Source organism: Triticum aestivum, chromosome 4A (genome assembly GCF_018294505.1).
Source record: "Triticum aestivum cultivar Chinese Spring chromosome 4A, IWGSC CS RefSeq v2.1, whole genome shotgun sequence".
Taxonomy (NCBI): domain Eukaryota; kingdom Viridiplantae; phylum Streptophyta; class Magnoliopsida; order Poales; family Poaceae; genus Triticum; species Triticum aestivum.
This window is the reverse complement of record NC_057803.1, coordinates 708,460,474-708,479,545: the sequence shown is the minus strand read 5'-3', so window position 1 is coordinate 708,479,545 and position 19,072 is coordinate 708,460,474. Positions and strand designations below refer to the sequence as shown.

At 44.7% G+C, this 19,072-nt stretch overlaps 1 protein-coding gene and 1 pseudogene across 1 annotated transcript in view; one reads left to right on the top strand and one right to left on the bottom strand.

Moving 5' to 3' along the window:
• Positions 1–2,661, bottom strand: part of LOC123083278 (anthocyanidin 3-O-glucoside 6''-O-acyltransferase) — a 15,579-nt gene extending 12,918 nt beyond the window's left edge. The window contains exon 1 of the mRNA XM_044505356.1: positions 1,957–2,661. Within this exon, the coding sequence (XP_044361291.1) occupies positions 1,957–2,622 (666 nt within the window). The 5' untranslated portion in view covers positions 2,623–2,661. The remainder of the gene's footprint in view (positions 1–1,956) is intronic.
• Positions 2,662–6,429: 3,768 nt separating this feature from the next.
• The window catches only part of LOC123084353 (uncharacterized), a 15,494-nt pseudogene continuing 2,851 nt past the window's right edge, over positions 6,430–19,072 (top strand).

Below are 19,072 nucleotides of genomic sequence, written 5' to 3'. Positions count from 1 at the left end.
TAATGGCAGTTGCGAACCGCGACCAAAGGCCCTTTTTCCACGAGTGACTCTATTTGCCTCTCTTCTCATTAACTACTTGCCACATCAATATTTTTATTTATGTGACATCTATGTTACTACCTACGTTACTCTCACTATAACCAGCCTTATGGGCGTACCCCCGGGTTCCGATTGTCAGCAGCCTTCGAGTCCTTTTAGGTATCATCATTGTCATTGGCTTCACTTTTCTAGAGAAAATCTTGCCTGGAGAGCAGACCGTGGATGACATCGAGTCAGCTGCAGAAACGCCTTGATGGACACAAAATATCTTTCCTGTTTCGTGGCGTGCGCCATTTTCCGCTGCCCGCCGCTATAAAAAGGTCGGCACTCCGTTGTCATAGCTCATCTCCCCACTGCTCACATCTCCACTTCCCTCCTCGTCCTCGCCATGTCGCTTCACCTTGGGGCCAGACTGGGTCCTACTCACCGAGGAGGAGGACTGACGCTGGATGAGGAGGCTGCGCATGAGGAGGCCACCTTCATCATTGAGGAGGAGATGTGAGCTCGCCGAGAGATATTCGAGGCATCGCAGGGCACCCGCTGCCAGGTCAAAATCTCCCGACATCATCCCGAAACCAAGGATGCCAGCTACGCCGCCTACGGCTCACCGTCCGTACCAGTGATGTCTTTGAGAAGACCACCATCAGGCGGTCATTGACGGTGGAGAGGAAGCACGCCATCTTGCATGACTATGAGGTGACATAGGAGGCAACAGGGGAGATGGATGCGTAAACGGGACGCTTCATCTGGGATCATCCCTGGCTGGCCAAGTCGTCCCTGACCTCAAAACGGCACCAGGCATAATGGGTTGTAAGTGTTGTCGCCCATTTTCGCGCTGTCAGGGACCATAGCCACGTCTACCATGCGACCCGTCCCCTACAAGCACCGTTCCGTCTAGACCGTGCCTGACCGTAACACCGCCACTCCTAGTCTTTGAGCTAACTTGTCTACTAATATATGCATGCGAATGTCTCTTATCATTTCCGTTAGCTATATAGTCACTACCTATATATAAAAGCGATAAATTTTGAACACCTCGAATACTAATTATGCATGAAAATGTCGCTAATCAACATTTCTCCCCTATATAAGAACTTTGTATTGCAATATTATCTCAATTCAAATATCCGAGTCCATCCAATTGAGTGTGTGAGTATTGAGTTGATGCAACAAAACAAAAAATGAAGACCTCATTACGACGACTCTAAGTTTGCGGGTGGCCTTGACAATCTTAAAGGATTATAAAGTGTGCTTCATACTTGTTTTAGAAACCGGGGATATGACAATCGTGCTAATTCGACACCTACAAAGAAACATCTCGCTTTATGTTGCACTTTAAGAATTTTCTATACCAGAATTTTTTTAGCTGGTTTTTTGCTTTAGTATATACTAGCAAGCATGTATGTGTGTGGCAACGAGCGAAAAATATGTACCACAACCCCCACCACGATTTCAAATTTCAAAACAATGACATCAAGTTTATCTAGAACTAAAACTACTTCACGGACGACTGGTGAATGGACGATGCATGCACGATGTGCAATTGAACGGTGTCCTGCAGAGAGCTAGATGACACCAACGGCTTGATTATTAGTATCGTCTGTAAATCGTGCATAGGACGTCGTGTGTATAGCAACGTTGATGTACTAGTTGAGGGCCCGCGTAAGGGGGTGATGGCATCAAACTTCCACCAGAAAAAACAATAGAACATGGAACTTACCTCAAAATCGATGACCAGTGGTTGACCTGACTTATTAGGAAATAAAATCTACACGGTGCAGAGATAGAGACAGATATTTTATTTTTCCAAGGAAAGGGAATCGGGCTGCTTAGTTTGACCGCCGCTAGCTAGCTAGCTTGCTCGCCGGCTGCAGAGACTAACGGACATGGAAGAGAAGGGAGGGGCAAGGAACATACCAGCGGCAGATTGCGCGCATACTTCCGCAGAGTGCTCCTGGCGAGCTCCTCGCCACCGGGGATGGCGACCACCGCGCGGTCAAACGTCACGGCAGCCACGGCAGCAGCAGCATCGCCGTGGCAGGCCGCGGCCCACGCCCGCAGGAACATCCACACCGACCGGCCGTCGACCACGGCGTGGTGCAGCGCCACGCCGACCGCCACCCCGCCCTTGAGCCGCGTGACCTGCACGGCCAGCACCTCCGCGGGGAGCGCGTCCGCCTTGAGCTTCGGGACGAGCGCCTCGAACGCGTCCACGTCGTGGTCCGCGTCCCCCACGAGCCGCCCCGCGTCCGCTTCGTCGCTCTCCGCGACGACAAACCGCACGCCGCCTCCTTGTGAATGGGAGCAGTCGATGGCGGCGTCGCCGGTGGACGGCAGGAAGACGACCCTCCCCGCGAACGGGGGGAGCCGCGCGAGCGTGGCCGCGAGGGACACACGGAGGGAGCCCACCAGCGACTCGAACGGCGGGTGCTGCTGGCCACCGGCGTCATCGACGAAGAGGAGCACGCGCTGGATCAGCGGGTTCGTGACCCAAGGCGCGTCCAGCGCGGATAGCCTCACTACCAGGTCCTCCGGTGGTGGCACGACCACGTGGCCGACCTCTACGATATTTACCGTCGGCATGACTAGCGACGACGACTCAGAAGATCGACGTGGGTGGTGGTGGACTGCGTTGCGTGCCGACCTGCCGGGTGCTGGAGCTGCTTAATTATCCCGAGTACAAATCTGAGCGAGAGGGCTCACTAGCAAGGCTGACGGTGGGCCCCATAGGGCAGCAGCACAGATAGAAAGTGTAGCGCTAGTGCACACATGTGTTTTTTCGACAAAGAATATATTAATATCGCAGAGATATTAGTTACACACAACCTCTGTAACAACGCAATGTCATAAAGGCATTCCACATGCACACTGCCAACTGATAAAAAAGAAGAAAAAAGAAAGATCCCGCTAATGCACACATGTGTTAACACAACTCATGGCATAATCTATGTAGTATATATTTTGACACATTGCAAGTGCAGATGCTTATGCGTATATTTTAAGATTGACGAAGTCATCACATGCACATCCATAATTGACGGGAACATCTCCTCCCACTGAATAAACATTGACGAAAAGTCTAAAATAAATTCAGAAAAATACAAGCATCGGTGCTAAGTCTAAGACTTGAATCCTAGTGGGCCGGTTCCAGCACAAACTAAGCCGCACTCAGTTTGCATCATGCCATATACTATTAATAAATACACTAGAGATAGAAGTGAACCATCTATCAAAACTTTCGTTTTTCAAGAAAACATCCGTTCTATTCAACTTCAATCATCCAGTGTAATTAAAATGCCTTCCTGAGCAGGACACAAAACGGAGAACCTTATTCCATCATCCAGGAGCGGCCGCCGTCTCTCCTTCCTGAGCAGGACACAAACCCTAACAAAAGCCGAAAATACATCTAAAATCTGAGCCCTCCCACCGGCAAGGGCCAGGATCCACCGCTCGCCCAAGGCCCTCAGGCCACCGGAGATGAGGCGGACCGGCGCCGGCGCCGGCGGGAGGCAGAGAAACCATCTATCAAAACTTAACCATATGCAATGACAATAATGCACTAGCAGGATAAATTAAGTTAACAACACTTCTGTCAGTGGTAAGTAAGATCAAAGTCCCTACCTCTAAACACATCAAATAAAATTAACCTCATTCAGTCTGTTTAGTGTTGATAGTAAATAAGCATATATAGCAGTATCACGATGATGCATGTTATAAATGCGTAAGTTGTGATGATAGTAGTGTAGTGATATTTGGGTTTTGATATGAAATTTACTTTTTGATTAAATGTTGGACATGAGTACCATTCCTATGGTTTTAGAAATAGAACTTCTTTTTGCTAGAAATGCTCGGAATGGGATTAACAAGAAAGCTAAAACAAAGCGCTTTGATGGGAGTCGTTGCTGGATGGGCCTGCCAAATGGCATCCATTAAACAGAGGTGGCGACCATCTTATATCTTATATCTTATATTTATTAATTGGAGGCACCATACGAGCCTCCACATTAATCCACATCAGGAAGATTAATTTAGCAATTAGATTTAAAATTTAATGGTCTAGATCTATTAATAGATGATACCTTAATTTCTTTTAGAAAAGAAACACCACTTACAAAAAGTGAATAGAAAGGAAGTCCTCACACGTACAAAAAGGAAGAATAGAAGTCTTGACCAGCCACGATACCCTTCGTGAAAGTGTGAAGATAAAATAAATTAAGCCCACACGTACAGTACAAGGAAAGAAGTCCACATCCTCAAAAAAATGTCTCAAAAAGCACCTATGTATGCACACCCTAAAATACACCTATGTACGCACTATCTCAAAAAGATCACCCATCCCAAAAGCATGCACGTAAAAAAAATCACCGTGTCTTTCTTCCCTCTTTTTTTTAGTTGGCCGTGCCTTCTATCATCTTTGGCAAAAAAGAAGTGGGCGAGCCCCATTGAAAGAAGGTCCACATCACATATTCTAAAAATAAATAAAAAACACTCGCATGTTTCCTTCAAAAAAAAATACAGACACATAGAGATAAAGAAGGGTACCCAATAAAGAATCTTCAAGCCTCACGTTAAAAAAACAGAGTCCATATATAACTTTTTTCTGTACAGTACAAATGCAGAATATATAAGTCAAAAGGTCTGTAAGGATCATCATAAAAGATGATCAATTATGATAAAATAAACAAGAGACAAACAAACAAAATATCTCTGTAATGGATCATTAATATCTTTATTATTTAGATAAGTGCTACCATGTGGATCCAATTCATAAATATTATTTTCTAGATCAAAGATGTGTATCTGGCCATAAAGGATAAAATTAATACATACTTTCTCCTTACATCCCAAACAGATGTACTTGACACAATGATAGGAAGGATTCATTTAGAAAAATAATGGCAGTATGCAACATAAAGGAAAAATGGATGCACTATTTATAATCTTAAATCTTATAAATATTTGTATATCTTTATTATTATGATTATTTGAATAATAAAGCATTTTTCAATTTGTATGATACGAAGAATGTTAACTCCTGCATTTTAAATGTTAGAATAATTGTGAAGGTAATTATACATCTCTATAATATCTAGACCATGCGGACGCAGGGGATGATGACTAGTCCACCTAATAATGTTCAATAAAGTGATCTTAGTGTTCGGTTAAAAAAAGCGATTTCGACGCTTATTCGACACGATGCTTGGCACTAAACCGCACACTTGGTTTGCCATAGGAGAACCCCGTCTCATTGTGTAGTTGAGTCTCTCTACCAACGTCACCAATCAATATATAACTATGTGATATTTGTTGGTATAAATTTCTGATTAATTCCATGCTAGCTAGTAAATATGCATAAACATATGAGAAAAAACATGATCAAAAACAGTATAGAGAATCTTATTTCCTGAAAAGAGTTGGCTGGTATTTCTAAACGTTGTCCTGTGTTGGAACACCAAAGCTCCACTGAGTGAAAAAATTCACTGTTTTGGAAAGGTATGAAGGTGGCATTGAACTAGTATATTTTCTCATGTCTCCTTTATACTCCCCCCGTCTCAAAATAACTGTCTCAAGCTTAGTACAACTTTGTACTAGAGCTAGTACAAAGTTAAGACACTTATTTTGGGACGGAGGGAGTATATATATAGGTCTCAACCTAATCATGTTTCCATACTAAATTGTAGAGTGCAGTAGTGCTCATATATAGAATGTATTTACCAATGAAGTTACGGTCCTTTAAAACATTATAATAAATCAACTTAAAATGTCCTTTTTTACATTGATGATGAGAAGCAACATTTCTTTTTCGAGAATCGATGATGAGAAGCAACATGCCAGTGTTAGAGCGATACTCTTTTTTGGGGTATGAAAACCAGGCTGCCAATAAAAAGTTGAAAAGAAAGGCCAATTTCTCACAAAGCCCATTGACGAAGACACTTCACGTAATTCTCAAAAAAGAAAAAAGGAAGAGGAAGAAGATAGCTCGTCACGTGCCTCAGACGAAGACATAAATAGCTCGTCACGTGCCTCAGAAAACCCTACACCCAATTCCAGTCCACCCTGAATCCCTGATGTCGCCGCTGCCAACCTCCCACCGGAGCCGCCATTCCTTCGACCTCCAAATGAACTCCTGGAGCACATCTTCCTCCGCCTCCCCACGGCGGCCGACCTCGCCCGCGTCTCCACCGCCTCTCCCTCCTTCCGCCGCGTCATTGCCGACCACGCCTTCCTCCGCCGGTACCGATCGAGCCCTCCACTCGGGGCCTCTCATCGGCATGATTGCCGGCCACTTCATACCAGCCCAGCCGCCGCACCCATCCGCTGCCGCCGCTCGCGCCTTCGCAGCCTTCGACTTCTCCTGCTCCTCCTTCCTCCCCTCCACCGCCCGGCCGTATGTGGAGTCCACGTGACTTCTTCGACGGACGTGCCCTCCTCGCCAGCGCCCCGGCCGACAAAAGCGGCATCCTTGTCGGTGCCGAGGTGTGCGACTTCCACTACCGCGAATTCTTGGTCAGATACCTCGCCGTGTGCGACCCCGTGCACCGCCGCTACTGTTGGAAATATGCCCTAGAGGCAATAATAAATTGATTATTATTATATTTCCTTGTTCATGATAATCGTTTATTATCCATGCTAGAATTGTATTGATAGGAAACTCAGATACATGTGTGGATACATAGACAACACCATGTCCCTAGTAAGCCTCTAGTTGACTAGCTCGTTAATCAATAGATGGTTACGGTTTCCTGACCATGGACATTGGATGTCGTTGATAACGGGATCACATCATTAGGAGAATGATGTGATGGACAAGACCCAATCCTAAGCCTAGCACAAGATCATGTAGTTCGTATGCTAAAGCTTTTCTAATGTCAAGTATCATTTCCTTAGACCATGAGATTGTGCAACTCCCGGATACCGTAGGAGTGCTTTGGGTGTGCCAAACGTCACAACGTAACTGGGTGGCTATAAAGGTACACTACGGGTATCTCTGAAAGTGTCTGTTGGGTTGGCACGAATCGAGATTGGGATTTGTCACTCCGTGTAAACGGAGAGGTATCTCTGGGCCCACTCGGTAGGACATCATCATAATGTGCACAATGTGACCAAGGGGTTGATCACAGGATGATGTGTTACGGAACGAGTAAAGAGACTTGCCGGTAACGAGATTGAACAAGGTATCGGTATACCGACGATCGAATCTCGGGCAAGTACCATAGCTCTAGACAAAGGGAATTGTATACGGGATTGAATAAGTCCTTGACATCGTGGTTCATCCGATGAGATCATCGTGGAACATGTGGGAGCCATCATGGGTATCCAGATCCCGCTGTTGGTTATTGACCGGAGAACGTCTCGATCATGTCTGCATGTCTCCCGAACCCGTAGGGTCTACACACTTAAGGTTCGATGACGCTAGGGTTATAAAGGAAGCTTGTATGTGGTTACCGAATGTTGTTCGGAGTCCCGGATGAGATCCCGGACGTCACGAGGAGTTCCGGAATGGTCCGGAGGTAAAGATTTATATATAGGAAGTCCTGTTTCGGCCATCGGGACAAGTTTCGGGGTCATCGGTATTGTACCGGGACCACCGGAAGGGTCCCGGGGGCCCACCGGGTGGGGCCACCTGCCCCGGGGGGCCACATGGGCTGTAGGGGGTGCGCCTTGGCCTACATGGGCCAAGGGCACCAGCCCCTAGAGGCCCATGCACCAAGATATAGGAAAAAGGGGAGAGTCCTAAAGGGGGAAGGCACCTCCGAGGTGCCTTGGGGAGGATGGACTCCTCCCCCCTCCTTAGCCGCACCCCTTCCTTGGAGGAGGGGGCAAGGCTGCGCCTCCCCCCTCTCCCCTGCCCCTATATATAGTGGAGGGGAGGGAGGGCATCCATACCTGAGCCCTTGGCGCCTCCCTCCCTCCCGTGACACCTCCTCCTCTCCCGTAGGTGCTTGGCGAAGCCCTGCAGGATTGCCACGCTCCTCCATCATCACCACGCCGTTGTGCTGCTGCTGGATGGAGTCTTCCTCAACCTCTCCCTCTCTCCTTGCTGGATCAAGGCGTGGGAGACATCGTCGAGCTGTACGTGTGTTGAACGCGGAGGTGCCGTCCGTTCGGCACTAGGATCATCGGTGATCTGAATCACGACGAGTATGACTCCATCAACCCCGTTCACTTGAACGCTTCCGCTTAGCGATCTACAAGGGTATGTAGATGCACTCTCCTTCTACTCGTAGCTGGTTTCTCCATAGATAGATCTTGGTGACGCGTAGGAAAATTTTGAATTTCTGCTACGTTCCCCAACAGTGGCATCATGAGCTAGGTCTATTGCGTAGATTCTTTGCACGAGTAGAACACAAAGTAGTTGTGGGCGTCGATATTGTTCAATATGCTTGCCATTACTAGTCTTATCTTGATTCGGCGGCATCGTGGGATGAAGCGGCCTGGACCAACCTTACACGTACGCTTACGTGAGACCGGTTCCACCGACAAACATGCACTAGTTGCATAAGGTGGCTGGCGGGTGTCTGTCTCTCCCACTTTAGTCGGATCGGATTCGATGAAAAGGGTCCTTATGAAGGGTAAATAGCAATTGGCATATCACGTTGTGGTTCATGCGTAGGTAAGAAACGTTCTTGCTAGAAACCCATAGCAGCCACGTAAAACATGCAAACAACAATTAGAGGACGTCTAACTTGTTTTTGCAGGGTATGCTATGTGATGTGATATGGCCAAAAAGGATGTGATGAATGATATATGTGATGTATGAGATTGATCATGTTCTTGTAATAGGAATCACGACTTGCATGTCGATGAGTATGACAACCGGCAGGAGCCATAGGAGTTGTCTTTATTTATTTGTGACCTGCGTGTCAACTTAAACGTCATGTAATTACTTTACTTTATTGCTAACCGTTAGCCATAGTAGTAGAAGTAATAGTTGGCGAGGCAACTTCATGAAGACACGATGATGGAGATCATGATGATGGAGATCATGGTGTCATGCCGGTGACGATGATGATCATGGAGCCCCGAAGATGGAGATCAAAAGGAGCAAAGTGATGATGGCCATATCATGTCACTATTTGATTGCATGTGTTGTTTATCATGTTTATACATCTTATTTGCTTAGAACGACGGTAGTAAATAAGATGATCCCTTACCACAATTTCAAGAAGTGTTCTCCCCTAACTGTGCACCGTTGCGACAGTTCGCTGTTTCAAAACATCACGTGATGATCGGGTGTTTTATTCAGACGTTCAAATACAACGGGTGTTGACGAGCCTAGCATGTACAGACATGGCCTCGGAACACACGCGAAACACTTAGGGTTAACTTGACGAGCCTAGCATGTACAGACATGGCCTCGGAACACGGAGACCGAAAGGTCGAACATGAGTCGTATAGAAGATACGATCAACATGAAGATGTTCACCGATGATGACTAGTCCGTCTCACGTGGTGATCGGACACGGCCTAGTTTGACTCGGATCATGTAATCACTTAGATGACTAGAGGGATGTCTATCTGAGTGGGAGTTCATAAGATGAACTTGTTTATCCTGAACATAGTCAAAAAGGATTTTGCAAATTATGTCGTAGCTCACGCTATAGTTCTACTGTTTAGATATGTTCCTAGAGAAAAATTAGTTGAAAGTTGATAGTAGCAATTATGCGGACTAGGTCCGTAAACTGAGGATTGTCCTCATTGCTTCATAGAAGGCTTATGTCCTTAATGCACCGCTCAGTGTGTTGAACCTCGAATGTTGTCTGTGGTTGTTGCGAACATCTGACATACATGTTTTGATAACTACGTGATAGTTCAGTTAAACGGTTTAGAGTTGAGGCACCAAAGACGTTTTTGAAACATCGCGAAACATATGAGATGTTTTGAGGGCTGAAATTGGGATTTCAGGCTCGTGCCCATGTCAAGAGGTATAAGACCTCCGATGACTTTCTTAACCTGCAAACTAAGGAGAAAAGCTCAATTGTTGAGCTTGTGCTCAGATTGTCTGAGTACAACAATCATTTGAATCGAGTGGGAGTTGATCTTCCAGATAAGACAGTGATGGTTCTCCAAAGTCATTGCCACCAAGCTGTTAGAGCTTCGTGATGAACTATAACATATCAGGGATAGATATGATGATCCTTGAGATACTCGCGATGTTTGACACCGCGAAAGTAGAAATCAAGAAGGAGCATCAATTGTTGATGGTTGGTGAAACCACTAGTTTCAAGAAGGGCAAGGGCAAGAAGGGATACTTCATGAAACGGCAAATCAGCTGCTGCTCTAGTGAAGAAACCCAAGGTAAAACCCAAACCCGAGACTAAGTGCTTCTTTAATAAGGGGAACAACCACTAGAGCAGAATTACCCTAGATACTTGGTAGATAAGAAGGCTGGTAAGGTCGATAGAAGTATATTGGATATACATTGTGTTAATGTGTACTTTGCTAGTACTCCTAGTAGCACCAGGGTATTAGATACCGGTTCGGTTGCTAAGTGTTAGTAACTCGAAACAAAAGGCTACGGAATAAACGGAGACTAGCTAAAGGTGAGCTGACGATATGTGTTGGAAGTTTTTCCAAGCTTGATATGATCAAGCATCGCACGCTCCCTCTACCAAAGAGATTGGTGTTAAACCTAAATAATTGTTATTTGGTGTTTGCGTTGAGCATAGACATGATTGGATTACGTCTATCGCAATACGGTTATTCATTTAAGGAGAATAATGGTTACTCTGTTTATTTGAATAATACCTTCAATGGTCTTACACCTAAAATGAATGGTTTATTAAATCTCGATCGTAGTGATACACATGTTCATGCCAAAAGATAGTAATGATAGTACCACCTACTTGTGGCACTGCCACGTAAGTCATATCGGTATAAAACGCATGAAGAAGCTCCATATTGATGGATCTTTGGGCTCACTCATTTTTGAAAAGTTTGAGACATGCGAACCATGTCTATTGGTGTATATGCATGAAGAAACTCCATGCAAATGGACCGTTTTGACTCACTTGATTTTGAATCACTTGGAACATGCAAATCATACCACATGGGCAGGATGACTGAAAAGCCTCGTTTTCAGTAAGATGGAACAAGATAGCAACTTGTTGGAAGTAACACATTTTGATGTGTGCAGTCCAATGAGTGCTGAGGCATGCAGTGAATATCGTTATGTTCATACTTCACAGATGATTCGAGTAGATGTTGAGTATATTTACTCGATGAATCACGAGTCTGAATTATTGAAAGGTTCAAGTCGTTTCAGTGTGAAGTTGAAAGATCGTCGTGACAAGAGGATAAAAGATCTATGATATGATCATAGAGATGAATATCTGAATCACGAGTTTGACACAGAATTAAGACATTGTGGAAATTGTTTCACAACTGATACAGCCTGGAACACCATAGTGTGATGGTGTGTCCAAACGTCATAGTTGCACCCTATTGGATATGGTGCATACCATGATGTCTCTTATCGAGTTACCACTATCGTTCATGGGTTAGGCATTAGAGACAACCACATTCACTTTAAATAGGGCACCACGTAATTCCGTTGAGATGACACCGTATGAATTATGGTTTAGAGAAACCTAAGCTGTCATTTCTTAGAAGTTTGGGGCTGCGATGCTTATGTGGAAAGGTTTCAGGCTGATAAGCTCGAACCCAAAGCGGATAAATGCATCTTCATAGGACACCCAAAACAGTTGGGTATACCTCCTGTCTCAGATTCGAAAGCAATAAGGGATTGTTTCAAGAATCGGGTCCTTTCTCGAGGAAAAGTTTCTCTCGAAAGAATTGAGTGGGAGGATGGTGGAGACTTGATGAGGTTATTGAACCGTCACTTCAACAAGTGTGTAGCAGGGCACAGGAAGTTGTTCTTGTGGCACCTACACCAATCGAAGTGGAAGCTTATGATAGTGATCATGGAGTTTCGGATCAAGTCACTACCGAACCTCGTAGGGTGACAAGGATACGTACTACTTCAGAGTGGTACAGTAATCCTGTCTTGGACGTCATGTTGCTAGACAACAATGAACCTGCAAGCTATGGAGGAGCGATGGTGGGCCCGGATTCCGATAAATGGCTCAAGGCCATAAAACCCGAGAGAGGATCCATGTATGAAAACAAAGTGAAGACTTTGGCAGAATGGCTAGATGGTCGTAAGGCAAATGAGTACGGATGGATTTTGAAAGGAAGACAGACAATGATGGTAAGTGTCACCATTGAGAAAGCTCGACTTGTCGTTAAGATGTTTTTCGACAAGTTCAAGGAGTTGACTACGATGAGACTTTCTCACTCGTAGCGATGCTAAGAGTCTGTTGGAATTATATTAGCAATTACTGCATTATTTATGAAATCTTGCAGATAGGATGTCAAAACATTGTTTCCTCGACGATTCTTGAGGAAAGGTTGTATGTGATACAACCGGAAGGTTTTGTCTATCCTGAAATATGCTAATAAGTATGCAAAGCTCCAGCAATCCTTCTGAGGACTGGAGTGAGCATCTCGGAGTTGGAATGTATGCTTTGATGATGATCAAAGATTTTGGGTGTATACAAAGTTTATGAGAAACTTGTATTTCCAAAGAAGTGAGTGGGAGCACTATAGAATTTCTGATGAGTATATGTTGTTGACATATTAATGATCACAAATGACGTAGAATTTCTGGAAAGCATATAGGGTTATTTGGAAAGTGTTTTTAATGGAAAACCTGGATTAAGCTACTTGAACATTGAGCATCAAGATCTATAAGGATAGATCAAAACGCTTAATAGTACTTTCAAATGAGCACATGCCTTGACGTGATCTTGAAGGTGTTCAAGATGGATCAGTCAAAGAAGGAGTTCTTGCCTGAGTTGTAAGGTATGAAGTTAAGACTTAAAGCTCGACCATGGCAGAATAGAGAGAAAGGAACGAAGGTCGTCCCCTATGCTTAAGACATAGGCTCTACAGTATGCTATGCTGTGTACCGCACCTAAAGTGTGCTTTACCATGAGTCAGTCAAGGGGTACAAGAGTGATCCAAGAATGGATCACAGGACAGCGGTCAAAGTTATCCTTAGTAACTAGTGGACTAAGGAATTTTCTCAATTATGGAGGTGGTAAAAGAGTTCGTCGTAAAGGGTTACGTCGATGCAAGCTTTGACACTAATCCAGATTATTCTGAGTAGTAAACTGGATTCGTATAGTAGAACAGTTATTTGGAATAGCTCCAAATAGAACGTGGTAGCTGCATCTAGGAGATGACATAGAGATTTGTAAAGCACACACGGATCTGAAAGGTTCAGACCCGTTGACTATAACCTCTCTCACAAGCATAACATGATCAAACCCAGAACTCATCGAGTGTTAATCACATGGTAAATGTGAACTAGATTATTGACTCTAGTAAACTCTTTGGGTGTTAGTCACATGGGGATGTGACCTTGAGTGTTAATCACATATCGATGTGAACTAGATTATTGACTCTAGTGCAAGTGGGAGACTGATGGAAATATGCCCTAGAGGCAATAATAAATTGATTATTATTATATTTCCTTGTTCATGATAATCGTTTATTATCCATGCTAGAATTGTATTGATAGGAAACTCAGATACATGTGTGGATACATAGACAACACCATGTCCCTAGTAAGCCTCTAGTTGACTAGCTCGTTAATCAATAGATGGTTACGGTTTCCTGACCATGGACATTGGATGTCGTTGATAACGGGATCACATCATTAGGAGAATGATGTGATGGACAAGACCCAATCCTAAGCCTAGCACAAGATCATGTAGTTCGTATGCTAAAGCTTTTCTAATGTCAAGTATCATTTCCTTAGACCATGAGATTGTGCAACTCCCGGATACCGTAGGAGTGCTTTGGGTGTGCCAAACGTCACAACGTAACTGGGTGGCTATAAAGGTACACTACGGGTATCTCTGAAAGTGTCTGTTGGGTTGGCACGAATCGAGATTGGGATTTGTCACTCCGTGTAAACGGAGAGGTATCTCTGGGCCCACTCGGTAGGACATCATCATAATGTGCACAATGTGACCAAGGGGTTGATCACGGGATGATGTGTTACGGAACGAGTAAAGAGACTTGCCGGTAACGAGATTGAACAAGGTATCGGTATACCGACGATCGAATCTCGGGCAAGTACCATACCGCTAGACAAAGGGAATTGTATACGGGATTGAATAAGTCCTTGACATCGTGGTTCATCCGATGAGATCATCGTGGAACATGTGGGAGCCATCATGGGTATCCAGATCCCGCTGTTGGTTATTGACCGGAGAACGTCTCGGTCATGTCTGCATGTCTCCCGAACCCGTAGGGTCTACACACTTAAGGTTCGATGACGCTAGGGTTATAAAGGAAGCTTGTATGTGGTTACCGAATGTTGTTCGGAGTCCCGGATGAGATCCCGGACGTCACGAGGAGTTCCGGAATGGTCCGGAGGTAAAGATTTATATATAGGAAGTCCTGTTTCGGCCATCGGGACAAGTTTCGGGGTCATCGGTATTGTACCGGGACCACCGGAAGGGTCTCGGGGGCCCACCGGGTGGGGCCACCTGCCCCGGGGGGCCACATGGGCTGTAGGGGGTGCGCCTTGGCCTACATGGGCCAAGGGCACCAGCCCCTAGAGGCCCATGCGCCAAGATAAAGGAAAAAGGGGAGAGTCCTAAAGGGGGAAGGCACCTCCGAGGTGCCTTGGGGAGGATGGACTCCTCCCCCCCTCCTTAGCCGCACCCCTTCCTTGGAGGAGGGGGCAAGGCTGCGCCTCCCCCCTCTCCCCTGCCCCTATATATAGTGGAGGGGAGGGAGGGCATCCATACCTGAGCCCTTGGCGCCTCCCTCCCTCCCGTGACACCTCCTCCTCTCCCGTAGGTGCTTGGCGAAGCCCTGCAGGATTGCCACGCTCCTCCATCACCACCACGCCGTTGTGCTGCTGCTGGATGGAGTCTTCCTCAACCTCTCCCTCTCTCCTTGCTGGATCAAGGCGTGGGAGACATCGTCGAGCTGTACGTGTGTTGAACGCGGAGGTGCTGTCCGTTCGGCACTAGATCATCGGTGATCTGAATCACGACGAGTACGACTCCATCAACCCCGTTCACTTGAACGCTTCCGCTTAGCGATCTACAAGGGTATGTAGATGCACTCTCTTTCTACTCGTTGCTGGTCTCTCCATAGATAGATCTTGGTGATTCGTAGGAAATTTTTTTGAATTTCTGCTACGTTCCCCAACAGCTACTTCCTACTACCGCCGTTCCGTGCGACCTGAAGGCACTGGTCCGCAGACCGGATCTCCTATACCTGGAGACTTTCCTTGCTCCAAGCGATGATGAGGCGGACCCTCTATCATTCAAAGTGATGTGTTTGGCGCAATGCAAGATGAACCTACTGCTTCTGGTCTTCTTTCTCTTCCGATGGGCAATGGCGTGATCGTACTTATGATCAATGGGGTGCTTAGGCTAGTGATCTTACTTATGACCAATGGGGCGCAAAGTTCCTTTGTAGCTCGTCCTACATGGCGCCTCCTATCTGTGCCGTTGATCACGCTATGGAGATATGTGCTAGTGCCAGTAGCTACAGAGTGTTTAGTCTGAAAAGGCGGGGCTAGTGAAAGTAGCAAGATTCCCTCCTAGTTAGTGCGGGCCACTAGCACACAGCAGCTGGCGCATGCGGGCACACAGGAGCTGGCGCCTGCTGCCACCAGCTCCCCCCCACCTTTTTCTCTCAAAAGACTCTCACAGCTGCTCTCTCCCCTCCCATTTCTTTCTCTCTCCCAAAGATTATCATAGGAGTCACATCAACTCTCTCTCCCATGCGAAGGAGCACTTCATCCATTATCTACTCTACAGCGGAGGAGAGATGATGAGAGGTGCTGCTGTGTGTAAGAGAAAAGGGGGGAGAGAGAGGGAGCGCTTCTGTGAGTCAGAAGAGGAGAGAGAGAGGTGTTGTGACATTGTCTGACAGTTTGAGAGAGAAAAGAAGAGAGAGGCATTGTGGGAGGGAGAAGGGAGAGATGTGTAATGCACGAGAGAGAAGCAGAAAGAGGTGATGTGTGTGAGATAGAAAAGGAAGAGAGAGATGATGTGAGAGATATAAGAGAAGGGAGAGATATGTGTTGTCTGATAGTGTGAGAGAGAAAAGGGAGAGACAGGCGTTGTGATAGAAAAGGGAGAGACGCTGCTACAGTGAGCATGCGAAGATTATTGTTCTGCAAATCACATTGGGGAGCAGGCCACGGTTCAAATCTCGAGGAAAAGGAATCTGCTGCCAACGACATAGATAGCAGGTACCGTGTAGCTCAGTCTTCATAAAACCACACTCTGGGTGGGGTGCTCAGGCTATGCTGCTTCGTTTCAAAATTCCGAGGCTGGGCTGTCGCCATACCGTCAATTCGTCCATGGATGTTTCTGTTGGCAGTTACGTTTTCAGAAGTTGCTTCTGCTTAACACGTGCACCATGGAGTTCTCTGCTATCAACCTCCCATCTGAACGACGATGGACCAGCCGGTTTTTCATTGTCGAGGCAGAGGACGGAGCGCTTGGAAGACTCGCTAAATGGTACTATGATTTTGGGTACTTTCCTGAGGATTTTGATGAGGACTCAGGCGATTCATATTGGCTCACGTATTCCATTCTGACAAATAACCAATGGCACCCAGAGAAGGTCATCACATTGCCGGCAAAGCGTGCGATACTGATTGGTGTAGCCGGGGATACCTGCTTATAAAGGCGCTGTACACCAACTCTTCGCAAGAGGAACTATTTGGATACTTTACGGTGGACGTGAAGACGTTGCAGGTTGAGCTGTTTGCACTAGTGCAGAACCGGCCTTTAGTGCCGGTTCGTCAACCGACACTAAAGCGTGGGGTCTAAAGGCCCCCCCCCCCCTTTAGTACTGGTTCGTCACGAACCGGCGCTAAACTGACACCACGTGGCACGAGTGAGTCCCATGTGTGTGTAGGACATTACTACCGGTTGGTAACACCAAGAGGTACTAAATGTTTGTGTGTTTTTTTATTTTTCCTTTAATTTTGTGTTTTCAATTTAATTTAGTGATTGTTTTACATTATAATGAGTTGTTAAATCATTAGGTGAAAGTACCGCAGATTAGTTTCGACTGATGCATTCCTAGCTATATAACTAGCTAACTGATCAAGAGTATGCATATATCCATATTATACTTGATCACCTAATTAGGTGATCAAGTATAATATATATGGATATGGCATATACTTGATTACCGCTATCTAATCACCACCAACACTATCTTAAAGAAGAAACATTCACTTGTACCAGAAGCAAAAATATCATCGAGTTCAACATGATGGTCATGATATTATAAGCGTTCATAACACCACAAAAGCAAATCACTCTTTGAGATTAAGTTCAAGAAGAAGAACACGGACTTGAGAAGACAAGTACTAAGAGCATGAAACTAGCTAAATCACTCTTGCTGCCCTCTCTCAGGTAAAATAGCATAGAACATGTATAGCTCTCCTGATTCATCATACTGGAGCATGCAGATGATCATGTCTCCTAATAGTGGGAAGCGCTTCTCATTGTTGCCCCCTAGTACTTCTCTGTGATCATTAACAATTTTCCTCCAATTTTTCACAATTAAGCATTCATCACTTCTAAAAATCCTGAATGCACTCATGTGCAATGCAGGATATCTTGACCTTAAGCTAACAATTGACATGCGATCTTTAGTCTCGAACCCCTGAGGCACAACTGTCATCGGGAGTCCCTGTTGAAGAACATCGTATAGTACTTAATTAATATACTTAGCAATGAAAGTTTAGCAAAAAAATTATGTATGCAAAAGATGCACTGAGGACAAATAGTAAAAATCTTACCATCATTCCTAAATAGATGTGACCGTAGTTCAATACGATCACTATTGGTCGCACGTTTTGAGTACTAACATTTCTAAGTGCAGGAAGAAAATTTGTCTTAACAGTATGAAGATCCTCAAGCCATGAAATATAATGACTTATCTCCTCGTAGTTTAGTTCAGCTCCGGGACTGTAGTAGGTCCTGTCTACCAAGCGCCGAACATGTTTGCTTGAATGGAAATAAGCTGTCAATAGAAATTAGTTGTCAATTATTTTTGAATAAGCAATATCAAAGACAAAAATATAGTTGAGAAGAACTCACATAATGGTAGAACTGGAGGCGTCTGCACATCGACCCAGATGTCTCTATTACCTTCAATATCATCTTCTGGACGAATATCAAAGGTGATAACCATATCAGGCTCAAATGCATAAGTCTTGCATAGTGCTTGCCAATTTTTGCATTCAAAATAGGTGTACGTGTTTGCATTGTATACTTTGACGTTGAAAGTAGAACCATGCTCAGTTTTCAGGTAAACTCTCTTTACCTCCATAGTTTCCATAGCTTTGAAACCTATCTTATCCAAGACAAAAAAAATTGCATGGCAGGGGATGCGCTAGTAGAATAGTGAAAATTAAAAATTATAAGTTGAAGCAAATGAAGCATATATAAGTCATGCTTAATTACGAAAACAGACTTGTCGTTGTGACTTACTGTATCGAATTCGAAGGTCTCATCCAGCTTGATGCTGAATCCCCTATCATCAACAAATAAATTTCTGTCACACATGCCGTGTTAGTCTTCACAATATTCGCACATAATAAAATCTTTTTCATCGTCAGACGACATTTCCTATGTTCATATAGGCGAAACATTAATTCAACTAGTTCAACTAAGCATTTACTAAAAAAAACTAGTTCTATTAATTCAACTAATTCAAATAATCTCATATACCTAAATTTTGAAACTGAAAATAAACTAGTTATATTAATTCAACTAGTTCAACTAAGCAGTTACTAAAAATAAACTAGTTATATTAATTCAACTAGTTCAAATAATCTCATATACCTAAATTTTCTTACTAAAAATAAACTAGTTCTATTAATTCCACTAGTTCAAATAATCTCATATACCTAAATTTTGTTACTAAAAATAAACTAGTTATATTAATTCAACTAGTTCAACTAAGCATTTAC